We start from the raw sequence: 26,373 nt of genomic DNA, 5'->3' as shown, positions 1-26,373 counted from the left end.
CTCTTCAAACCTTAAGTCCTTTGTTCTGCCCTAATGGAAATAGTTTCATACAATTTCCCACGTCCCACAGGAACAATTTACTGTGGTCATTACATTAATTAATCCTTTCTCTGAACTTGAAATGTCCCTAATACTAGATCTGTGTTTGTTGTCATCTGTGCATTTCTAAGTTCATCATTTTCTTCACCTTTCCTGACAGTGAACGCCTTCCTTCCTCAGTGTTTGTTAAATCCAGAGCAAAAAAGAGGAAATTGGGATACAGGTCAGCTAGACAGTCTTTATGTATATTGGTTCATTTTCATTGTTTATTAAAAATGGAGAAAACCTGTTTAAGAAAGTGAAATCCTCATTAAGCACGCTGTTAAAACTAGGTAGTAATTTGTTGCTACAGGGAAGCTTGGCACATTTTTATTCCTTGTACATTTTCCAGTCTTATTTTTCTCCATCACTTAACATCCATTGCAGGAGAGCAAAGTCTCTCCCTGAACAAAGCTCTGCAGACAAACTGGTATTACAGACTGCTTTCTGATTTCCTGTATGTTAGAGAAAATACAATATGATGCCAATTACTTCGGGGGGGGAATGACTTTGGATTTATACAACTGTATCTGAGATCATAATTCTTCTCCTTGTGAGTAATTGGGGTCACGTGTCTTCCTTTTCAACTTTACCACTGCAATGCCTACGCCTCATGCTGGAGGCTGAGTAGCCTGAACCATCCCAGATGACTGAGTCATGAGCATTTTTTCTAGATGAATACATGAGAGTTTATATGAGAGCAAGTAATTGCTCTTCATATGTGCCTGGGATATTATTTCATTAACCAAACTACTCCCTGTTCATGCAGAAGCCCTAAAGATCAAGCAGCTGCCAGTGCCAAATTAAGTTTTCCTCGGGGTTAGAGCACAAAGCCAAGACTTTTGGGTCCTTTTTCATTACCTTCCTCAATCTGTGACTTTAGACAAACTCCCTGGGATCTCTGTACATCAGTTACCCATCTATAAAGTGGAATGAAAGCTTAATTTACAAGGGAAAAGAGATGTGAAAGTTAAGCATATGAGGCCAAAATCTGTCCTCTTACTCATACCAAAACAGTCCCAGGCTCTGTGTTCCTTGAGTGTTTGGCTCCATGACATCACTAAGGAAAGCTGCACTTGGTGTAAGCTCACATGTTTACCCCGGCTCTCCAGGTAGGTAAAACACTCTGGAACAGTCTGAAATTCTCCAGTGAAAGCTGCCCTATAAATACAAAGTGTTCTTGTGACTCAGGTTCACTCTTTGTTTGGGTACAGATTCAACATCTCACTTCCTTGGCTTATGAGACAGGTTGTTATTACAACACTCTTTCCTACCTCCTAACACCCACTTAAACAGAAATCACTTCTTACTGGTCTCATGTTCAGGGCACAGAAATCTATTTAAACTTTACTTGTGACATGAAGGAAATCATTAAAAATAACCTCAACCCCTCTGCCCCTGAGGGATTGCTGTCTTGTTCCACCAAACTGCCACAGGTAAAGCCTTCAGCATGTCTTTAACTTCGCTTTTCTTAGGAAGGACCTCAGCTTCTGAGACTGAAGAGACTTCTCTGCAGCCATGAGCAAACAGCATGGGAAAGCAAGGGCATGGGGGAAAAGAGAAGTTCTCCCAAAGGAGGGGTTTTAACATGGCTGAAGAAGGGAATTAAGACTTCAGATTGAGGCTTTAGCACCATGTTAGGTAAGTGACACCCTTTAGCATAAAATCACTGTATGGAGAGTAACCAGAATATTATCAGTTATGTTTATACAATCAATTTTATATGTTCTTATATTCATTTCATGCATGCATGAGTGGCTATACAATGTGTAAGGCACTAGAATTCTGTTTTGCCAAGTTCTCTCCCCATGGTAGTAACTTTTCCTCCCTATATGTAATGTTTATGCTATATTCATCCAGGTTAGCGATAAAAACCTGTTATTTTCAAAATCCCACAGCTGTAATGGTGGCAGGTTGCTTTAGTACCAGGATGGGGTCAAACAGAATGACCCTGAGCCCAGCAGACACTCCACCAACACCCCCTCACACACACACTGGACACTGCTTACCTTGCTTTTCACAAGCCCAAGATCCAAACCCAGCTGTGTTCCAGAGACCTATTAATGCACACACTAAAGAGCATATTTATGACACCACAAATATTTAAGTATGGTCTCTGCAAGTGGGAGGAGAAACTGCTCTCTCCAAGAGCTTTTGGCCATAGGATTTCCCTTTCTTGCCAGCCTCCCTGTGTCCCCCTGAAGCGATGGGTTTGGTGAGGAGGCCTCAGATAATCATCTGACATCTTTCACAGTGCTCATAAAAAGAGCTAGTAAGAACTCCTTACGTATTATCATATGTATTTGAGTTTCCACAAGACAAAGCAACACTTCCAGGAAAGGAGGGAGAAGCGTGCAGCGGGTGCTGAGGCATTCAGGGAGTCATCTGCCAGGCTGTGGAGTGGGGAAGGAAGGATCCTGCCAATGTGCCTTGGAAAGCTCTGGCCAGCTCCTTCCCCCCTTGCTTACTTGTTGGGAAAATGGAAGTTTTCTAGCCTAATATATAGTGTGAAATGGAGCTGATGAAAATGGGTCAGAGTCAGAGGAGACTCCTTCCCGATGGGCTCAGAAGGTCTACTATGTCAGACTCATTTCTTAAAGTCTTCAGCCTTCCTAGAGTCCAGATTAAAGATGTGAAGAGAAAGCTTTCTGCCCTGGTGTGGGTCTTGGATTTTATCCATTAATGATTTTTCAGGTAGGAAGTTATAAATTTGTGGTAAGAATTTCAAGCTCCATCAAGAAAGGTTTCAGAGGCTTGAGACAACAGGTTAAGGGATCAGGAGCACAGGCAATGCTCTCCTCTATCTTTCCAGTTGCAGGGAATGATGAGGGAAGAAACAGGAAGAGGCAGCAGATCAATAGCTGGCTCTGAGCCTGGTGTCATTGGCAGAATTTTGGGGTTTTTGATCATGGGTTGGTTTACATGAGACCAAGCTGGATGGCAACAGATGGGCTATACCTGTGTCAAAACGGGAAAGGAGCTTTGCACAGGAGTGAGCAGGGCTCACTGAGACAGCTTGAAACTAGATTCAAATGGGGAAGGGAGAAACCCAGGCTTGCTAGAGACAAGCCTGGGGCCAGCACCCCAAAATTTGAGGGCCAGGGTGCTAGTGAAGCCCTTTGGTCTGGTCTCTCAGTGAAAGAAGGGATGGGGCTTTGTTCAGCAGCAGAGACACGAGAGTTATTGCTATGTTAGAAACCACAGAAGCACCTGAGAATTGTCAGGCAGGAATTAGGACTTCTCCCTGGAAAAGGTGGTGGGAGTGTGCAGGAGAGAACTTCCTGACACAGCTGGTGAGGGAGCCAGCCAGGAAAGGCAGCACTGAACCTGCTGTTTGTGACAGAGAAGGACCGTGGGGGATGCCATGGTTGGAGGCCACCTGGGACACATGGACCATGGAATGATAGAGATTTTGATTCTCAGAGAAGTAAGGAGAAGGATCCACAGAGCTGCTGTGTTGGTCATCTGGAGGGAAGACTTTGGCCTCTTTAGGAGGCTGATTCATGGAGTCCCTTGGAAGAAGAGCTGAAGGGAAAAGGAGTTCAGGAAGGCTGGACATTTTTAGGAAGGAAATCTTCAAGGCTGAGGAGCAGGTTGTTCCCATGTGCTCAGAGATGAGCTGGTGGGGAAACACTGGTGCAGGCTGCCCAGGGAAGTGGTGGAGTCACAAACCTTGGGAGTATTGTAAAGTCCAGTAGATGTGGTGCTTAGGGACAGGGTGGCTTTGGCAGTGCTGGGTTAGTGGCTGGACAAAGGTACTTCCAACCAAATCAATCCTATAATTCTATGATTCTAAAAGATGATTTAAAGTTGATATCCAGTATCCTGCTTTGGACTAATAAATGGCTTTTCTGTAAGATGCTGCTTTACAGAATGCTTGAAGACAGAGCCAAACTGAACCTCTGCAAAATGGAAATTATCTTTGTCGCAAAGTTTACATTTTCAGATGAAAACAAGGGATCAGGTTCTCTCCCTCAGGCTGAGCAGATTCTTACTTTGCAAATAATTGTGCTGAAACCAATGGTAGTGCAATGGAGTTGAAAGATGTCCTGGCATGGTGTAGAGACCACTAGATTTGATTCCAAACATCCATTCACCTTGTTTACTTAACGTATTAGAAAGCTTTAAATGCCCTACAGGCATTGCAGTACATTGGGACCAAGAGGCCATGGCTGAGCTTTGCTGCCTGCTTGGCTCTCCCAGACTACATAAAGAAATCCACAGTCAGAAAGGATGGAGCAAATTTGTCCAAAAAGCCATTTTGTTTATTCTGATTACGTTTTTTGATAGTGTTTAATTATTTTATTTTTTTTTTGCTTTTCCTCCTCCCTCCAGCCAAATTCCCAGTCACACTGGTAGAGTGAGAGTACTTCACTGGATACCCTGACTTAAATAAAGTAGTGAATCCCATGGGCATGGTCCTACTGCTTCTTTTCCTGAACAAAATCAGCCAATTAGGTGAAGTATCTGCTCTGTGCCCCCTCTGTGCTGTTACATGAATTTCTTTCATTTCCCATGACATTAATACAACTCTGCACATGGTGCTATTTCCCCACGGCATTAACATGGGTCTGCATGCAAGGAAACAGGAGGAAAAAGAGGAGCTCCTGAAGACCTCTTTGGCTTATCCTTCAGCTCTCACTGAAACAGGCTGGAAAATCTCAGAGAGGAAATTTTTCCACTGGCAAAATGCCAGACTGATTAAATCAAAATGAGCCTCCCAGCATAAATCTGAGGAGTTCCTCAGGTTTCCAATGAGATCAGTGGGCTGGTGACAGGGAGAGCCCCAGCTCAGCCCCGTTAGAGCCACAGCTCCATGAGATAACTGGGTGTTGGTCACCACTATCTTTATCTGGTTGTGTCACTGCAGGAATTCAGCAAGCTGATGTAATTCACACTGGACCGAGCTCGTGGCTGTAAGGTCATGCTCTGCTCCCCAAGAGCTTCTAATGGGGCTTGGGAACCCTGCAGCTCCAAAATCTATGCTTTTGCAAGTACCTGAATCACCCCAAACAACACCCAGCCACAAACTGGGTGACAAGGGGATGGTACTCCAAAAATGCATTCAAAACACTTCCAGGTGGTAAGGAGGAGCTCAAAGGCAGTAATTTTGGGTTGCCTATACCAACTTAATTTACCCTGTCTATTAAATCTCCATCCCTTTAGCTCTCTGGTCCTGTTCTCCTTTCTCCTCCCAGGCTGCCACCCAGTTTTCAAGTGGCTTGGGGATCTTGCCTGCCTAAAGGGGCTAAATCTTGGAAGAGTCCAATTATTAATTTCCAGAAGTCCCTACTGAGTATATTATTTCTCTTTCAATTTTCTTTCTTAGAAAGAGATTAATAGTTTTATTCCCTTGTTTTTCAGCTTGAGGCAGAAAAACAACAGGAGTTTTCAGTTTGAATGATGAAAGTTTTGTGAGGCTATACTGAATGGCAAATAAGACCTTTTCCTGGAAAGTTCTGGGCAACCTTGGCATGAAGTGATACTCAGGCAGTGCAGGGTGGACTCAGAATGTTTAGAAGAGCACTCCAGTGGTTGTGCCAACCTCCCAGAGCACTGCATTGAGTGGGTAAATGTGTATGATCTGCCCAGAGGTCTCAGGGAAGCAAGACTAATTCCTGTTTTCTCAGGAAGTGCAGTGATACTCAGGCAGTGCAGGGTGGACTCAGAATGTTTAGAAGAGCACTCCAGTGGTTGTGCCAACCTCCCAGAGCACTGCATTGAGTGGGTAAATGTGTATGATCTGCCCAGAGGTCTCAGGGAAGCAAGACTAATTCCTGTTTTCATTATGTTTTTGATATGATTGTCCTAGAATCTCTTAACATGACTTTCATTGCCATAGAAATCTATCTTCTCATCCAAATCTTGATGTCAACTTCTCTCCTCCCTCCCCAGAACCCCATTTCATCTGCTACTGTCAGATTGCCTCTCCTCTGGTCTGTGGGGATGCCAGAGGAGCAGAGCAAAGATGTCACAGAACAGAATATTCTTCTCCTCTGATCTCTGTTACCTCCTTTACTGCAAGGCTTCAGAAGCAGACCCAGCTCTCACCTGATGTCCATGCAAGTGTCCAGCACACTGGGGTGGGTCTCTAGAGAACCATCCTTAGTGACCTGGCAGGTGCTTTGCCACTGCTGTTTATAAAATACGTAATACTCGGGATCAGTATTTTATTGCAAAGAAAATAAGCAAATCTGCCCTGTTTCCACGGAAAAGGCAGGGAAGGGGGGTGCTGCTGAGTTAGCATTTAGCACCAGCTCCAGGAAAGCACGGAGCAGGCTCCCAGCACCCTCCCCTGCCAGGCTCCTGGCATTCCCCAGCTCATGAGCCCAGGCTGAAGGGAGGTGCTCCTGCTCCAAGCAGTCTTGACATGGCACCATCACTTCAAATCTGCAGTTTTTCCCCCTGGATCCCAAGATCTCCTCCCTGATTAGAAGAAGCTGTCTGGCAATGCAAGGAAACAGTCTGTGCCTGTGCTCCTTCACAGCTACAGACAGAGAGACAGGCGTGCTATGCTGACTTAGGAAAATGGTCTGTCAAGTTCTTATAAACAATAATAAGAAGTAAAATAATGTTTCATTTTCTCCAAATTAGGAGGGCATTTGTTTTGCACTCATAAAAATCTGCCGGTCCTCTGAAATGGATCAGTAGTGACATCCAGTGGCCACAAACTGAGACAGCCACAGTAATTTTGGGATGTAGCAGCTTGGGCTGGATTTACCACTAATTACAGGTCTCCTAAAAGTGTTGTGAATGCAAAAAAACCAGCAAAACAAACAAACAAAAAAACCCCAAAAGTTTGTAGATTTGCCACCATCCAGGGAATGAGGAATATATATGAATATGTATGCATATATGTAGATATAGATATATAGAGAGATAGAGATAGAGATATAAAGATATTGAGATATAGAGATATAGAGTTATAAACATATAGAGATATAGAGATAGATATATATACACGTATCCACTCAGATCTTGTACCAGGAGCTTGTCTTCTGCTCTGACCCACACAAACCTCCCTCCATAAATATTTGCCTTCAAAATAAGCTTAATTCACTCAATAAGTTATTTTGGAGTTAAAGTATGGATAAACTTGGGGTATCTATGCAGGTCTTCAGTTTGTTTAATAAGTTTATTCCAAGGGCTTTTTGGCTCTCAGATGGTTTCTATTCATCTCCTTGGCTACTTATTCATTTTCTGGCAATGCTGTCTAAACAAAGGGGCTTTCTGTACTTGGCAGAGTCATATAGATGCTGTGGTTTCTGTATGATGAGTGAAGGATCTATCAATGCTTCTTTTAAAGGAAATGTATATGAGATACAGTGCAGATCCCAATTAAAACTTTCACAGCCCTATTTCCCAAGGTTTAGATGGCCACTAGATCCAGGTAGTCCAAGTCCAACTTGGCAATCCTACATCATGAGAGTTTTTCTACATCATGATTGCTTTTTATCCTTCTCACGTTGTCATGTTCCAACCCACAATGTGTTAAATATAGCAAAGGGAATACTCCAAGCATGAAAATAGCTCCTTGACCTTGAACAAGCAGACACAGGGACTGTCTTGGATTGCAGCCACTCTGCTTGACTTCTTGCTGAGCCAGGGTTGCAGAGTGACTCCTCATGGGGGATATGAACCAGGCCACCAAGGAGTGCATCAGATGGTTTGGACGTGTTGGGGAACTAGGGAATACCTTGATTCTCTTTCTTGGTGCATGAAAAAAATACTGACCAGCCCAGTGTGAGCCAGAAACACACTATTTTTTACTAACTGTGCACTAGGAAATGCTCAACTCTCCCTCAGAGACAATAGCCTTTTCTTCAGTGAAGTGCTGATGCTGTGACTCCATAAAGGAAATCCTCAGTAGAACACTGTTTCTTACTTGACCAGACTTGCCATTTAAGACATTAAATTTACACCTTCTCTGGCAGCCCTGTGCCTCTTGTTCACTTCTAATCTGGAGTGACTGCTGTGGTTCAGTTCAGGGTTGGGGGAGATAATCAAGTTACCATTGGCTGGAGAGTTTCTGTGTGTTCATCGAGACTGGGGGTTCCACCACATGCATTCTTCTAGACTCTCACAAACACGCAGCAAAAATGCATTATCTTAAATCTTCTTTTGCTGACATTTAAATGAACACATTTTTCCTCAAATCTGAGACAGGCCAAGAACATCTGGCTCCACTGATGCTCAGTAAGTAACTCATTACACTGCAGGAGCTCACTCATTTTTGAGCCCTGGGCTTTGGTAATGCTCTTGCCTGGTTTATGGCTCTGGTGTACTTGATTTGTGCTTGATCCAGGGTTTTATATTTAGGCACTTGAGCAACAAGTTTTGCACAGGGATCCAAACCTTTAATTCACAGTGGTGGAAAGGGCTGGAGTAAAACCCTGCTCACTATTCATTGCTTACATTTAGAATACGGATGCTCTGAGGAATGACAATTGACTCTACAAACACATGTATTGAAACTAAAAAGCAGAGGCACATAAGCCAGCCTTTCAGATCCTGCTGATGCTTTATCTGAGATAGCAGCCTGATAAAACATCCTGCTCGTCTGTTCAGGGTGGTTGCTTAAGGACATCATGATGATGGCTGACATTTCTGTCATGTCACTTTTTGTTTCACCCTTGTCAGGATGACTCCTATTTCTCTCCTGCTTCCATTTCTTGTAATGTTTGTTCACCAATGCTTAAAAGATGCTAAGGCTCCAAATAGGACCCAGATGGCAGCAACCTCTTATTATTCACATGCAACTATTTATACTCAGCTTGTACTTACTATCATTCATAGTAACTTCAGATTCTGATCCTTTAAGAAAATGATGGGATGACTTTCCAAACCAAATCCAAGGAATTTACTAATACTTCAGCAGTATAATTAGCACCTCTGCTTAACCTTCTGAACAGAACAAGTCCATCATCTTACAGAGAAGTTTGATTCCTGCTAAAGAAACAGAAAGTAAGCAGTGCCTGAATCCATAGGAGATCTGAGCTACTCCCTGAGTAACCCCCTGTCATGGGGTGTGAAACATCCTCTAAGCTAGGAGAGAGTGAACAGATTACCAGATATCAGAATCACATCTAAGAAAAATATCAGGCTGCAAGGCAGGAGTTAGAAATGGAAAGCTTTATGCCACTGCTGCCAGGTGGGTGACAGAGCAGAGTGGTTGTAGAAAAGGAAGTAACTAAGTGACAGTATCAGTCTCCAGCAGAGTCTTTATGAGGCAATGTAAGTCTAGCAGGAGTTAACAGAATGTAATAGGATTAAACTTGGCTGAATTAAGAGCAAATAGTAAGATTTGCTTTCTCAAAATTTGAGATTTGGTGGTTTGGCAGTTCAGTAAGAAATGAAACCTTAAAAGAGGTGGCTGAAGCATATTTTGTCACTATTATTATTATTATTTCCAAAAATCCCTGGCAAGCATAAGGTCCTTAGGTGACCCACCTGCAGAAGAGGAAATATTTATGGAGGGTGGCTGCAGGCTGAAAGGAAAAACAGCTGTGGACTGGTCATGCAGTGCTGTCCTGTCTTGGAGTGTGGTGGGGTTCTGCTGGGGTGCCCTGGTCTCTCTCCAAGACTCGAGATCACCAGCACTGCCAGGGTGAGGGATTCATGACAGCTACCTGCTGCTGGAGACAGTGAGCATAAAGATTTAATCTTTGCTGTGTGTGGAAGAGGGAGCAGTTCCATTTGCACAGACAGCAACTGCGCTGGTTGTGTCTCCATTTTTATTTTTTTAATTCTTGTAGCAAGAAATAAAGGTGGAATTCCTTGAGCTTCCTGGAAAGTAAGTTTTGTTGGAGGAAAGCCGAGTTTTATTTCTTTCCTAACTAATTCCTTCACCCCATCTCATTCCCTCTCCTGCCTCCCCAGAATGAAGAATGTTATAGCATTGTCCAAATCAATTAACAAGGCCTGTTCTTTTTTTTCCCCCCACAGTATTTCTTCATCCCTGACCTGGAATGGTTTCTCACTTTGCACTGTGGAGATGCAAAAGAGGATACACCTTGTGGAGCAGATACTGCACTGACCATGAGGCTGTCCTGCATCCCATGGAAAGGGACCAGCCCAGCTCCCAGTGAAGACATAAGAGAAACACAGAGAGACGTACAAAAATCTTTATTAACTTATGCTCAGAAATATTGTGTATCTGTCCAGAGAAGTCTCAGCTCTGGGGGGGTGGTGGTGGCACTACAAAAAAGTGTGTCCCCAAGGGGAGTGGATTCAATGACTGGGTTCAATGCTGGTTTTAAGTGGAAATGCTGTTTTTAAGTGGAACTCCCTCAGGATCTTCTGAACGCACACAATTGTGATGTTTGCTGGCTGTCTTTTCTCTCAGCTGTTTTCTTTGGACCTCTCTATGAGATTGTGGATTATCTATAGGTGAGGTACCACAACTGCATGGTGAGAAATGTACTCATGGTCTTCAAAATTTGTTAAGAAATGAGGGTTGTGCTCCCTGGTGAAGGCAGCAATTTTATCATTAGCCAGGGATGAAAAAAAAAAAAAAAGCCATCAATGCTGCATATTTTTGTGTGTGAGTTCAGGCCCCCTTGTGCTAATTCTACCTCAATGGGAGCTCAGTCTGGGGGCAAAAAAGGGAAGAAACTGAAAAACTTCTTCATTGTAATGATTGCTTGAGTATGTCTACCCAACTGCAAAGCTCTCCTCTTAACATCAATAAGTAGAACTGACAAGATTTAATGGCATATTAATGTAATGCCTGCAAAGGAGGGCACTGCACTTAGGTTTTCCAGTATTCCTCTGCTGCTGGATTTACTATCACGTTACAGGAAGCCTGACTAGACAAACCTTGGCAAGATCTAATGATCTCATACTCTTTGCTGCTCTGTTTTGGAGAACATTACACTGATGTGCAGATGCTGATGTTTTGGAGAAAGAATAAGCTGGCTCTGCATCTTTAGCTATTCAAAAAGAACAGTTTCAGAGCCCCACATGCTAGAAGATCTATGAAGATGAAGTTTTGGACCATATTTTGTCTCTTCAAGCCAAGAGTATCTTCAGGAGGAACTGTTCAAAGGATAATATATTTTTATTGTGCTGGTTAGGCTTTTAATGCTACTGAGGGCTGCAGCTATGAGTCTTTGTGTGGCTAACTCCTGAACTATTTAATAAATGTCCTGAAATATTATATTTCATAATTAGTGAAAAAAACCCCAACCAAATTAACAAACAAACAAAAAAAAATTTTAACTGAAAGTCACAAACCTCTAGTATCTGTAATATAAGACAGAAGATCCCCTCCTTCCTTTCCTACATGAAAATCTATTTAATTTTATTATGACCATTCTCTATTTGATTTTCCTTCCACTCAGCTGTGTTAGTCTACAGCACCTATTTAGCAATAGCCTGTTTGGGTCTCCAGCAAAATCTTGCAAGTTACTCCCTGTCATCTCTAATTGCATTTCCAAATAACTTGTTTATCATGTTCTCCACCTGCTACTTCATCATAGCACACAGGAACATACACCCTGTTTGCCAGACCCATGCAGAACCTCGTTTCCTTGGATGAGCTAAATCAGGAAACAAGTGTAGCTAAAGCAGAATGAGCCAAGGCAAACACAGAAAAGGCACTGAAAGTTTTCTTCCCAGATGAAAATAAGAAAAAAAAATGCATGAGATTTATTGAGCATGAAATCTTCAGATGAAGAGGATCAGATATTGCAAATTCTCATCATCCATCACGAATTCTGGACTAGAGAAGCACTGAGTAGATATGGGGTATTGCTCAAACTATGAGCTCTTGTGTAAGCAATGGGCTATGGAAAAGAGGTGTGTTTGCATCAAGACAAGCACTCCTCAGAAAAGCTGTGAACCAGAACTCTTCACCAAGAATCCTTCTTAAACTGTTTACCCAAAATGCTTCTCTGTTAGAAAAGGGTACTTTGTATTGTTGGTAGATGGGAAAATGAGTAAGTGTGAAAGATGAGTCACCAAGCCACAGACAGAGAGAAAATGTAGTGAGAGCTACCACAGCACCCTCACTGCCCCGTGTTCCTTCCACAGCACCTAACACTGTTTCCTGCAGCCCTGGCTTCCAACAAGAGCTAAATTAGCTCATCAATGTGGATAATGGTTAGGGATATTTATTCCAGCTGCCCCAGATGTGTCTACATGTCCAACTTATCTAACCAGCCTGTAATTTTAATAAGCACATTCATCCTCATCTTACACTTCAGGGCTTCAAAATCCAAGCTCCATCTCAGGATTCAGGTGACTAAATACCTTCTGAAGACAATGAAGCATCTTTGCTGATGTCTGTGGTGAGAATTCAGGCAGGAATCCTGGCATTGCTGTCTCACAGGGCTGTTCTCTCCAGGTCTGGTATCCAAATCATTAAAATACCCTCCTTAAATGCTGGGATGGGCAGATTCAAAGTAAAATCACCCTGGGCATATTGAGCTCAGACAGAGAATAACATAGAAACAAGATATTGAGCCAGAATTATGAGCAAGGAGGGAAGACAGGACTGTGCTGATGAATTCTGACTAAAATTTATTTCTGTAGGTAACACTTGCGTCAAAAAAAACCCAAAACAACAAAATTAAATACAAAATGTAGATCAACTACAGATTGTTACTGCAAACTCTACTAAATGTAAAAAGTGAGGAAAGCAAAAGAGGAAAATCAATGGTGTGAGGACAGCAATAACTTGCTTATAAATCTTCATTGCTTCTGTTTGACCTCCTCTTCACCTAAATTTGAACCTGTGTTTGCTCTTAATGGCACCTATCGTGTGTCAAATGAAGAATTTCCCCCAGTAAATGCACATGAAGAAAAGACATGAAAGAAAGTTACTGTGGAAAGAGTCATGCTGATGAGGGTAACTATAGGAATAAAATAAGAACTTGGCCTTGTGAAAAAGTAATATTTTCATTTTTCTAAGAGGTTTTCACAAATAACTTGGTATACACTTTGAAAATGTCCTTGATGTTGCCCTTCTGACAGTGAGAAAGCAGGGGAGCTCACGTTACAGCCTCAGATATGCTGAGCAACTGGTGTGGAGGAAGCACTGATGCCCACAAATCTCCTGTGTAAAATCAAACACAGACAATTACCTCCGTTATGAACCATGGTGCTGTAACAGGCTTCAGCCTGTCCAGCTGCTCCTTGGCACAGATCCTGAACAGATCTTGCAGTTGGTCCTAAATCTTCAGCTACTTCCCAGCCAGGAGCTGCACTGATTGCATTAAGCATTCACAGAGCTGCTGATGGCTGCCCTTTTCCTAGAGATATGGGTAGCTCAGCCAAATTGCCATCGACAGGCTCTCTCCCAGGCTTTCCCAGCAAAACAGCATGAGTGGAATGGGGATTCAGTCCTGAAGAAGGAGAGCATCCCAGACAATTACCATTAGGGACAGAGCTGAATTAGCTGAAGAAATTTGTGTTCCCATCCTAATCGAAGAGAAAGGAACAGCCAAATAAACCAGCTATGCCTAGCCCAGGCAATTCTGTTGCACAAATGCACACCTGTGAATCCCTGTTAGAGACCACTGATGTCCCTTGAAGAGCTTTAGAATGGGACAGAATTCAATCATTTTATCTATCCACTCCTTTTACCTACCCTTCTGCATACCCTGCTGTTGACAAGGCCTGCTGTTAAATCCCCACACATTTTTTTTCCTGCCATCCTCCTCAACATGCAATTTTTACATGTTTACCTGTGATTCCCTTCTCCTGCCTTTGACATCCTTTGTGCCCAAGCTACTCCAGAGATGGACCAGAACCCTGTGTGCATAATGGAGTGGATAATGGATGACTACACTCTCATGCCCCCTGGTTTGTGCTCTCTCCAAAGCAGATCATTACTGCACAGTACAAACAGTATTGGCAGACTGTGTTTTAAGCATTTAAGCTGATGAAGCAAAGATTAGCATCTCAGAAGTCTATTAACAAATTAGGAGGGCTGTTTTTTTACCCAGTATGCATATTTATATATAATTAATGAAGTCCAGGGCTTGCAATACATGCTTCTATCACTGCTGTATCACTCCTGTGTACAGCAATGTATAAATTATTCCTATTATTGGTCCTTGCTCTGAAAAAGTTAACAGTGAAAAGGAAGAGCTTTCTGTTCTTTTCAGAAATGAAGCCCTAGTACCACTCTAAGCACAGGGCAGAGCTCAGCCTTTTTCTACCTGTTTTACCTGCCTGAAATCTACATTCCCCTCTCAAACTGGTTCACCATCTGTAGAGCTGAGGAATCAGGGGAAAATAGGATTACTCTGAGATAACAAAGAAAAATGCTGGATACAAGGAGGTGTGGAAATCCATGCTTGCCTTAACTCAGTCTTTACACTGGAACCAGTAGGGGCTGAAGCTCTGGGAAAGCTGGTCCAAAGGAGCAAGAAAACGCAAGAAAAACACACGCTGCTTCATTTCTCAGAAAAATATTGTCATTCTTCCTGCTCCTCCTCCAGAAGCGGCCACTTCTGATCCCTGAGATAAACCCAGCTGTTTTCTGTTGTTCTTCCTCTCTTAATCAAGCTCTGCTCCCACAGCAGCTCCCCCACTGCAGCACCTGCAGCAGCTCACACGCCTTTGAGGAGCTTTCCAGCTTCCTCCTCCTCCTCCTCCTCACCACCTTACCTTCCAACTCTGCTTCATCAGCCCCACTCACGGGCACAATAAGCCTCCCTGATCTCTTGTTTTTTGGTGGATTGTCAGCCATAACCTGCCCAAGTTTTCCTTTTTAAAATCTTCCTATTCCCACAGCTCTTGTGGCTTCTCTCAGAAGAGAGAAAGCTCTGACAGGTTGATTTTTCAGACCAGCTGCCTGTTGATAAATAATGGTGCAATATTTAGTGGATATTAACTGATTGCAGGGGAAAGCAAGCCTGTGGTGATTTGCAGAAAAACAAGGCAGGGATCATCTTTTCAAGCCTCAGCAAAGGAGTTCTGTTGGATGATTAGCTCACAGCAGCATCTGCAGTGGAAGCAGTTAATAGTTGTATTTTAAAAAACCCACGAACATGAGACTAAGAGCATTTAAAAATATCTGTTCTTAATGTTGCTACGGAGACCTTTATTATAGCCACTGTATGTGATATGCATTGATTATATTCCTCATAGGTAACATTTCTCTCTCAGACTACTGACAATACTCCCACTTGTACGAGGTGGTGGGAGTACACAGGCTGTGGAACTAAACAGCACTCGAGAGGAGCTTTTCTGTTTTTCAACCCTTAACAATTTGTAGATGCACAGTTTCAGCACTCCATTAACAGTTTCTTGCCATTGCAGATATCCCTTGTTTAATACATTCTGCCTTTTTTAAAGCAGAAGGGCTTAGGATCAGTGCTTAGGATCATTGTAATTGGGGTGATAAATGCAGCAATCCTATTATAAAAATAAGAGTTATCATTCATATGGCTGGCAGTGCATGCATTTGGAGTTCCCTCAGTAAAATCTGAGTAGTTTCAACACATGGCATTCAAATAAAAACTGCATTGACTGCATGAAAGATTTTATTTGTCTTTAAGCTGAGCTGATGGGGTCACAGTACCAATGGCAGAAAATGTATTGCTGCTACTCATGTAGTTACATGGGCTACTCTTTTCAAAAGCCTTTGAGAAAATGTTGCTTGATCAAAAGCAATTAAGTCAAAATCTTGGCAAAAAAAACTCCAAGATTTTATTACCATATCCTAAGCTTTACTCATTCCAATAAAAATAACATTATTTGGAAATACAGCCCTCACAGAAGTTCAGATTCACTTTTTAGATGACAGTTTTCATCTTTCTGGCTATTTTATTTTAATATTGATTTGGATTAAATAACCTTGAGTGGATGACAAATTTTAGCAGAAATTATTCAGGAACCCAAGCTTCTTTAAGGCTTATTTCAGAGTAGTTTTAAATTTCATATTGAAAATATTCGCTTCAGTTTTTCCATTTGTTAGATGTAGAGCTCAATAAGTAAATTCAAATGGAAGTGTATAGGCTGCATTTCAGGCAGCTGTGGTTTTGAGACATGCTTCTTAAATTAGTGGAATAACTGAAAAGTTGTAGGCTGGTAGTGGGAGGAAATGCTAATCTGCTGTGATGATGAGGACAACAAACAGGTTCCTCACTTGTTTTAGCCTGCAGACTGGAATTTCACCGTCTCACTCAATTCAGCATCCTCAGCATCACTGAGTGCCCAGGAAAAGAGAGTGGAAATTGAACAGATCCAAAACTGTACAAACATCCAGGAGTTTTGCCTTCTGGCCTAATGATGCTACAGGAGTACAGTTTGTCCAAAAATGGGGAAGTTGTTCTTCAGTTAAGAGGGATTTGGAATTTTTGCCTTGTCAGAAGTTTGGAAGTGAACATGAAGATCCTTGTTTTAAATTACATTTCTGCCAGAGATCTCCATCTATTTTTACTGATAATCCAAATTTTAGAACAACCTCCCCAATCTGCTGATTTTCCTTACTCTTTTCTTACTTATTTTTGTTACTTCCTTTGAGTAGGCAGTTCACTTAGCCCATTCCTCTGCAATGTCTTATGCACAAAAAAAAAAAAAAAAAAGTGTTAAAACTTACGGCCTAGACTCCATGTCAAAGCATAAAGCCAGATCTCACTGTTACTACAGAGATAATACAGTTTGGCAACTTGCAAAATGTTTGTAGCATTATGAATTGCTTCTGGCCTCTCAAATGTATCACTTCTTGAGTGTGAGGTTGTGTTTCTGGATGAATTTAAATCGGCCAATGTTTGCCTTGCTGTGAACAGAAGTAGTATGAAACCAGTCTATTAAATAAAGTCTAAAGGGAGAAGGGCAGGAATTGTACTGTTATTCTTTCTCAGCTGAAATGTGTTACTAATGGTATTTACAGAGATTTCAATAATACAGCTATTTGTCTTACATAGTTAAACAAAGTAAATCATGTTATTACAAATATGTAGCCCAAATTGATATATATATATATATATATATATATGTATTAAAATATGTAAAATTCTAGTTCAGATATGACTGCAGTGATTTTTATTTGTTATTAAACATAGTCTTGGGGACATCTGAAGAAAAACTATTTGAGTTTGTGCAGAAATATGTTGTGAAGGGAATAAAACTACATGTGTATAGATTACCCATGGGAGCTCACATGCATCTTTTAGTTCTTTGAATTCAGAAGCGTCCGTACAGGCAGGGGAAGACTGCTGCGAAAACCTGTGTGTAGGAAGAAACAGAAATGAGAACATGTAAATAAATGTTTCCATCTACCTTTCCTGAGCTTCTCGCCAGTACAAAAGGTGTTTTTTACCCCAGGTTTATTTCTATTAAAATGCCTGGTCTACCTTTGAGTGCTTGGAAAAGTTTATACTAATTTTAGTTTGAACTGCTGGGTTGAGAGGAGGAAGGGCTGACCAAACAGGAGGGGAGATGAAAGGATCTCTTCAGGCATTAGTGACTGGTTCAGCTCCACAAACACATTTACAGATGCTGAGATGGACAGCTTTATGTACAGCCCTGTGAAGCGGCCTCAGAAGTCCACGGAATGCCAGGGGGACAGGATACAGTCATGCCTGCACTGCACTTACACCAAACACACCTTCCCCATAAAGTTCATGAGCTGATCAGTAATTCCCTTTTCTTTTCTGTTTTAATGGCTTGAGACCTCGTACGAAACTCAGCAGCAAACAGAGACACTAAGGTGAATAATGGACAAATCCCAGAATCTTCCTTTTCCAAGAAAACTACAATATGAGCTAAAGTTTCTGAGATACTCCCTCCAGCTTGAAGTACTGGAGCAAGCTCCCTCAAATCTCCTGTTCCCTTACTTCACTTCTCTTTCCAGCTGAGGATCCACGGGGGATGTGAACAGCTACAGGAATGCAGGACCTGGCATGGCGTGTCACCAATCCCAGGGCTGGAGCTGCTGAAATTGGATTACTGAGTCTTTGCACAAAGCTCTCCCGAGCACACACCTCAGGACATGAACTCAGGCTGGGACTGTGCCAATGCCAGGTGCTTCTTTCCCCCAGCACAGCCCTTTCGCCCTCCCTGCTGCAGGACAGAGACTGATAAAGGGTCAGATATAGAGGCTGATAAAGGGTCAGACATAGAGGCTGATAAAAGGATAAAGGGTCAGATATAGAGGCTGATAAAGGGTCAGATATAGAGGCTGATAAAAGGATAAAGGGTCAGATATAGAGGCTGATGAAGAGTCTCTCTCTGAGCTGCAGCAGCTGCAGCCCAGCCACGTGTGCAGCTGTGACCTTTCTGCAGGGGTGATCACCTCCAGCAGCAGGGAGGGAAGGAGGGAGGGAAGGAGGGAGGGAAGGAGCTTCTCTCTGTGGCCTGATTTGGCCGGGCTTATCTGGAGGCTTAGAAGACACAGGAGATGCTCCACGACCGGCAGCTGCTGGACACAACCAACTACCTGTGGACTGATGCAGGGAATTACACTTTTAATGAAGGGCAAGTGAGGCACAAAGCCTCATCTCCAGCCCCACATTCATCCCTGAAGTGTGTATTAACCCTTTAGCTAGTGAATCCCCGTGCAAACCAAAATTGCTTTTCAATGCAGTTTCCTGAAGCCTCTCCATCAGCCAGAGGCTGCTCTGGACTAATCCAGGAAATGAGGCAAGCATTAAAAAAAAATATTGTGAGGTTATGGAACATGAAAAACATATTGACCATAGTGTAATTATACTTGAAATGGATTAGGGGAAGTAGCTAAAACAATCTCTACTCTGAAAAAGATAATTTGGGAGCTTGCAAGAGGGCCTTGGGGAGGCTGCCTGCAGTTCTGAGTAGGGACGGTGAATGTGCTTCAGAGCACGTAAGGAAAAGGTTCTGGAGTGAACACTAAATGACAAATGTGATAATCACTGTCCCAAACATTTCACTTTCTAAAGCTTAAGAAAACTGGCATTTACATGAATACCACAAGTCAGTAAAGTAAATGCAGGAAAAAGTGAAATACGTGTGACAAGTCTCACTCGCATCTGCAAATTAAGTAACAGTTTTTGGACTTAAGATGTAACATCAGACAGGCAATAAAGGAAATCTTCAGTTTGCCTTGCATACTGGTAATATTAAAAACCTGAATTTGTTATATTTACAATTAAAATAGCTATTCAATTTTTTTTCTTTTTAATCTTGGCAAAGTTATCTTAGAGCTACAGTTCCTAAGTATCTTTTTCCATGATATAATAAAAACCAGAGTCTGTGTAAGCTAGTAACAGAATCCCTAATTAAGAACCATGATACTTTAAGCTTGAGTATGATGAGCCTCTTGAAGTAAGTATCCAAAGCATCTTTACATCCAAAATGTTAAGCTCTTGATTAAACAAGCAGAACATACTTTAAAAGATAATTAAAGATGAGCTTCGGTGAAAATACTGGGTTTGTATTTGGGCCAAACTAAACCTCGGATGCAAACCCTCACTGTCTTTTTTTGTTTTAACATGTTCTGATCCAAAGTGGTTGGGCTTTGAGCCACTCCTACCAAACAAGTGTTGTACTTGCTGCAGGTAAGATTGCAAAGCTGTTCATAAATGACAGTATCCCTGTTGTGAGACAGATTATACCAGATCTGCAAATTTAGACACAGAGTTAAAAACCTCTTCTTTTTCAAAAGTGAGTGTTAATTTGGGGCACATCTTTGCTCAGCCAATGGAGTTGTTTTGGTTTTTTTCCTCCTGCTGCACACAATATTCACAATTCCAAAGTAAATTCTGCAGTTTCTCATAACCTCTGAAAATTGAGGGTTGGGTATCTCAGGTAGGAACCACCAAAAAGCAATATGTAGCATGCACTTCCATCTTGAAAAAATAAGTCTTCCAGTGAGACATTTCTAGGATAAGAATAAAACCTCCTAAAATTCTCAGTTTCCATCCTTAAAAATAACTAGAAGTTGGGGGATGCATGTGTCATAATTTTTAGTAGGATAAATGGATGCATTAACGCAATAGAGACAATGATTTATTCTGGCTGATGAAATGGTGGTGGGTCTCTGTAGCACTAACACAGCCTAAATATGATTGAGTCACCCAAACTGTATTTTTTTCCCACAAAATTAATGAGTGGGGGAATTTAGGTTATAACAGTGAAATGTTCTTGGGAGATTTGGAAATTAATATGGAGCCCCAAGTAGTGGATTCTCCTCTGGACAAGGAATAGGCTCAGAGGGAGCATGAGACAAATTCCTCCGGGTTAGTTGAACAAATCTCCCCAGGGACCAGCTACAAACAGGATGAGCTCTTTCTGCAGACTCACAGTGCAACCTGCCCCTTCAAAGGCAGAATTAAAACAGTGAAAAAGTAGGAATTAAAATGGCATCGAAGAAAATCTCACCTGAAATCCCAGTATTTTAAAGAAGTTTATACCAATAAAATGCAGAATTGCCTGATATTAAGGTAACACTGTGCTTGGCAGAGTTCAGAACTAGAACTGGAAGCAGTACGGATCACTGTGTTTCCTATATATATACATATATATATTTTAACATATTTTCAGCATTGGATCAGACCAGCTGCTCTCTGTGCAGCATATCCTGTCTCAATTTGTAGATGCCTGAGGACAGTCAAAAGGAAAAGACACCCGCCAGCTGTCTGTCACAGAGCAACTTCCAGCAATCTTTGTGTTTAATAGCCTTCAATGTTTTTTCCTCATGAATTTACCTAATCACTTTCTAAATCCTGTTTCATGCAGCACCATGAGAATGATAATCTAATTTTGGTCTCTAAGAGATGTAATACAAAAACAATAGGAGGCCCAGGAAAGAATGAAATCATTTTGCCAACAGAAATTACAAAAGAAGGCAACAATTTTACTCCAGTGATGAAGAAAATTACTAAAACCACTCATTACAAAACATCCTGCTTTGAAAAACAATCTATTTAGACTACTTTGCAGTTCTGAAAAAAATAAAACCCACCCCATCTGTAATTGCCTTTCCAAGATTGTGATGTGTATGTTTCTTTCCTTGGTGCCACAACGTGAACTTTAAAGTGTGTGGCTTTTCCAGGTTCTGCTGCCTGGGGTTACTGCAAATGCTGCTAAAGGCCAGTGATCCTTGGATCAGGCAGTGAGGTGAACTAAGACAAATGTTCCCAAGGCACCACCACCCCTTATTTAGAACAGGACAATTGCCTCAAATATGCCCCTTCTGTGAATTTATGCTACTTGCTCTCTATTAGCAATTACAGAACTCTAAATATTTTGCAATCTTTGTGCACAATCATTGTTGAAATCTCCCACAAATGTTGAAATTAATTTTGAATCTCTGCACTTGAAGATTTGCTGCCATCATGTACTAAATTGATTTACAAATGAAAAGAGCATTTTCCTTGCTTAAATACAGGTGAAATATCCCTTTTAATAGACTATTTCCTAATACTTTTTCAAAAGATCAGTATAAATATAGGCCTTCTTATTTTGCATGTCTTGAGTCCCATTTAATAATTTCCAGCTATTCAAAGAGTAAACAATTGAGTACATTCTACAGATTTACAAAGCTCTGTGTAACCAGGGTGAAATTGGTGAGACTACATAAACCTTTCTATTTATCTAGACTTCCAAAAAATTCAAATAAGACCTTCTAAATGGAAGCCAAAGTAAAATATGTTCTTAAAGCCCCTTTTTAGATGGTATTAAGATGAATCTTCTTTTTCTCGTCTACCTGACAAATTTAATTTTTTTAAAAATTTTATTTCAATCCTGTGTTACATAACATTTTTGCATAATCATTTTGTATTCACGTTAACACATTTGCTATTTCCCTCCATTCTCCCATTCTCATTGAAAATCCTAAAACACGCCCGATTCTTGCTTCATAACGTGTCTTTTAAGATAACACAGCTCCTGTTGAAAATGTTCCTGGGGAAGGAGAAAAGCGATTACAGAGCTGAACATTTCAGAGGCTCTTAAGCTGCCATCAGGTGCACAGAATGTGCCAAATTCCCTATTCTGCTTGTCTAACAGAAGAAAATACTCAATTGAGACATCTGCAATGTGACTTTTTTTTTTTTTTTTTTTATCCTCCTACTGCTCCTCCTGACCCAAAAGCAAGGCTGCTATTGCCTTTTTGAATAGATCAGTCCTTATCTGAAAAGCCATTTAGTTGCAAATCCCAAACCTTTCCATTATTACCACATATGCCGGTATTAGCCACGGTAAAGGCCCGTAACAGAGCAGCTCAAATGTTGGACTAATGACCTCTCTGGTATTTCTATAGAAGTGCTCTGTTAAACACCCAGCCATTTCAACTTTCAGTAACAAGGCCTATAAAAAATTCATACTCTGAATCTCTAGTTTCAAACCACAGCACTACATCATCAAGAGCTTTTCAGTCCTCCCACCCCACACGCTTTACGAAGGGGGATGGGGAAGAGAGCTTTTATCTTCTTGGTAATAAAATTTCACATTTTCTTCTCTTGTTTGCATTTTTAAACAGTTCTGGAGGTTGGGGAAAAAAACAACCAACTATGTGAGCATGAGTTTTCTTTTATTCTATTAAAATATAATGTTATCTAAGAACTTTTAGCTAGGTATTTAACTAAACAAAAAAAAATGTAAAAAATAAGCTTAATAATTTAAGTAACTTTTGTCTCAATTGTTGCTGCCTTTCAGAAATTGCAAAACTTCTATTTCAAGACTGAAAAGGGAAGCACCTGGAAAAACAGTATACAGTTGACATAGTACATTCTCGAACAGTATATACAGCTTTGATCTGGTCTTTAAATGAGTTTGCTGGATTAGAAAACAGTAGTTTCTTCTGGATATATGTTTATATTTTCCAGTAAAAATATGGTTATTTCTATGACAATTCTGTAAGCGAAATTTGAATGACTCTTCCGATTTAGCCTCTCAAAATGTTCAAAATGAGTCTTTCTGAAGAGTCACAGGTTTTTCTGCATGCTGTAGCCCTGCCTCATGTCACGTTTCCTCTCTCTATCCTCACTCACTGATTTTAAAGCAGTGCTGTAATGTCCATCCTTCCTGGTCCCCGGTTTGATGGGCTGTCACTGTCTGTGCCTCCTGCACATCTGTCGCCTCCCTGGAAGGGCTCTGGGCAGCCTGGGACACTGAGATTCCTCCTGTCCTTTCCTCTGTGATCTCATCGAAGCCGCAGTCTGTCCTAAAAGAAACCTCTGTCCTTGCTTGTCTTACCCACGGGACAGCAGCGATCTCATCACGCACATCAGAGGCTGAAATGCCATGCAAAGCTCTCAGCTTGCTTTTCTTCGTGTTCCTTTTCTCCACAGCTTTGGTTGGTTATTTCTACCTCTTACTCAATCATGACTTTTAAGCACAAGTAAATGGCTGAAGGGGACGGAAACAGATTTTATATCTTATCACCAATAATAGCAGAGCTGGATAAAATGCCATCTAGGCAGGTTTGGTTTGGTTTTTCTTAATGTGCTAAAAGCATCTCTCATCAGCAGGAAACAAGGTTTCTAGGAAGTCGCACAACGCCCACGAAAACAGACTTTATCTCATCGCCCCTCTCCGGAGCAATTTCACCGAAACAATCCCCATCCACCCGCCGATTTTTAAAGATGCTCAATGTCCTTTTTCCGTCACCGCCCCTCGGTGCTCCTCGGCCACCAAGTGCCACCGACACCGGGCTCCTTCCCACGGGCGGTGCGTCCCGCGGCCGCGCCCAGCCCGGCTCCCCCGCCCCGCGACACCGGGCACGGCCCGCCGGCACTCGGGAGCGCGCCCGGGACTGGGCGTCGGGACTGCGCCCGGGAGTAAATCAGGGGAGCGGGGACCGCGGGTCGGTCTCGGGAGCGCGCCCCGGCACAGGGTCTCGGGGACTGTGCCCCGGGAGCGTTCGCAGGGAGCGCGCCCTGAGAAAGGGTCTCGGGAGCGCGCTTGGGGGGCGCGCCCCGGGCTCGCTCTCGGGAGCGTGCGCCGCCCCTCACGGCCGCGGGTGACCCCTCCGCGCGCCGCCGCCGCCCCGCCCGCGCCGCTCCTCCCGCGCGCACGCGCCCGCCGCGCCGTGACGCCGCGGCGGCGCGCGGCGCCATGACGTAACCCGCCGCTCCCGCCAATCGGAGCGGGGGTAGGGCGGGGCCGGCGCCGCTGGTTGGCTGCCGCCGCCGCCCCCGCCCCGCCCCGCGGCTGGCGGCGGGGGGGACCCGGATGAGGCGGCCCCTGGCGGCCGCGGCCGTTAAACGCCGGTGGGGCGCGGGCGCGACCCCCGCGATGGCGGCGGCGCGGTGAGGGCGGCGCGCCCGGGGCAGCGCGGAGGCCCGAGGATGCCGCTGCTGTACGTGATCCTGCTCTCGGCGCTGGCCGGCTGCTGCCTCACGCTCCTGCTTCAGCTCCTGCTCGTCTACAGGAGGAAGCCCGAACCCCCCGGGGCGGACGGAGCCTACGGCGGCATCGTCTACTCCCGCGTGGCGCCCGAGCACGGCCTCAGGGAATACCTGCAGGGCGCGGAGCCGGCCGGCGGCCCGGCGTCCGCGGAGCCAACCCCCAGCCCGGCCCCGGCCTCTGCGCCCGCCGCCGCCCCGGGCCCCGAGCCCGGCCCCAAGCAGCAGCAGCAGCCGCAGCAGCCGCAGCAGCAGCAGCCGGAGCCCCCTCCGGCCCCCTCCTCCCGTGAGGAAACGTGCCACTTCCTCAATGCCATCTTCCTCTTCCTCTTCAGGGAGCTCAGGGACACTGCCCTGGTCAGGGACTGGGTCATCAAGAAGATCAAGGTGGAGTTCGAGGAGCTGCTCCAGGCCAAGATGACAGGGAAGGTGCTGGAGGGGCTCAGCCTCAGGGAGGTCTCTCTCGGCGATGTCCTGCCCGTCTTCAAGTCCGTGAAGCTCATCCGGCCGGTGGCCTGCAATGAGGAGGGCACTCCCGAGGAACTGGGCTTTGAGGTAGATCTGGAGTACAATGGTGGCTTCCACCTGGCCATCGATGCCGACCTGGTGTTCGGCAAGTCGGCCTACCTGTTCGTGAAGATCTCCCGGGTGATGGGTAAGCTGAAGCTGGTCTTCACTCGCCTGCCCTTCACGCACTGGTTCTTCTCTTTTATGGACGACCCCGTGATACTCTTTGAGGTGAAATCTCAGTTTGAAGGGAGGCCCATGCCTCAGCTCACTTCCATCATAGTGAACCAGTTCAAGAAAGTAATTAAGCGCAAGCACACCTTACCCAATTATAAAATCAGGTGAGTTGTTCTGCGTCCTCAGCCTTACTTTGAGTGGTTTGCTCTTAATGGGTATTTAGCGCGATACATTGCTTGTCTGCTGGCAGAAGTTTTCCATGAAAGGAAGGATCATTTTCCATTTATAACAGGTGAAGAAGCCATTGCACAGTGAGGTTGTTGCATGCCCTCATCTGGGTGTAACTAAAGTGGCAGAATTCCTACGTGTGAAAAGTTTGGGGATGTTGTGACGATTGGACCATGATACCCCTCTTTGGAAGAGGTAGGAGGATGGTTCCATGGAGAGTGTGTGCGCGTTTGGGGTGTTCTGCCACTGGTCAGCCACCAGGGCAAGACTTGTGGCTTCTGCTTACCTCTAGAGGTGAGGTGATGATTACTTAATATAAGAAAGGGTAGAGTTCACAGTCTAAGGAATATTTTTGAGATCCCATGATATAGGCAGTCACCTTCTTTTCTGGTCTACTGAATTCCCTCAGTAATTTTGGGGGGAATCTGAAAGTTGATAAGGGAAGTATCGCTACTGCTGTGGTAAGCAAAACTTTGAAGGACGTTTTTGGGTTTGCTTTTTTTTTTTTTTTGTTTTACAGTACGTTTTCTTTTACAAATGCACACATTGCAACACAGACTGCATCATAAAGTGAATATAATGAAATGTGCACTGATACTTCTGTAGCTGAAGTGGCATGAGGCATACTTGCTTTGTTTCTGTCCTTTAATATTGATATTGAATGTCTTACCACTGCTCAGGTACTGTTTCCTTTCTGTTGTGTCTTATCACTCTTAGGATGCCACGTGTCCTTTCTCTTTTGTTTGTTCTTTGTAGCTTTTGTTATGTGTGAAGGATTTTAGGTTTGTTTACCACATTCTTCTGCAATAAGCCTTTTCCCTGAAATTCATGAGAGATGAGTAACTGAAAATGCTTGTTTGGATTTTGAAGTGTAATTAGCTTTGTAGTGGTGTAATTTTTGAAGCCTTTTCAGCTGGTTCCCCTGCAACTGAATTTATAAGTGCTCTCATGAAAGTGGATTTTTAAAGTATCCAAGATTTGGATAGCCTTAAGAGGGCAATAAATGGTTTTTTCGAGTAATGTAGTGGTTCTTTCAAATTTTGAGGTACTGAATTGCCCTCCAGAAGAGAGCAATCCCTGGACAGCAGGGAAGCTGTCACAG

General features: G+C 43.2%; 1 protein-coding gene across 1 annotated transcript in view; it reads left to right on the top strand.

Annotated features, from left to right (window-relative positions):
* The first annotated feature begins 24,218 nt into the window (after window positions 1-24,218).
* The window catches only part of PDZD8 (PDZ domain containing 8), a 52,201-nt gene continuing 50,046 nt past the window's right edge, over window positions 24,219-26,373 (top strand). The window contains exon 1 of the mRNA XM_005520779.3: window positions 24,219-25,207. Coding sequence (XP_005520836.1) covers window positions 24,303-25,207 — 905 coding nt within the window. The 5' untranslated portion in view covers window positions 24,219-24,302. The remainder of the gene's footprint in view (window positions 25,208-26,373) is intronic.

Source organism: Pseudopodoces humilis, chromosome 9 (genome assembly GCF_049639895.1).
Source record: "Pseudopodoces humilis isolate 2021_Gansu_Grassland_sample_001 chromosome 9, ASM4963989v1, whole genome shotgun sequence".
Classification (NCBI taxonomy): domain Eukaryota; kingdom Metazoa; phylum Chordata; class Aves; order Passeriformes; family Paridae; genus Pseudopodoces; species Pseudopodoces humilis.
The sequence above is the reverse complement of the archived record's forward strand: the minus strand, read 5'-3'. Positions and strand labels throughout refer to the sequence as shown.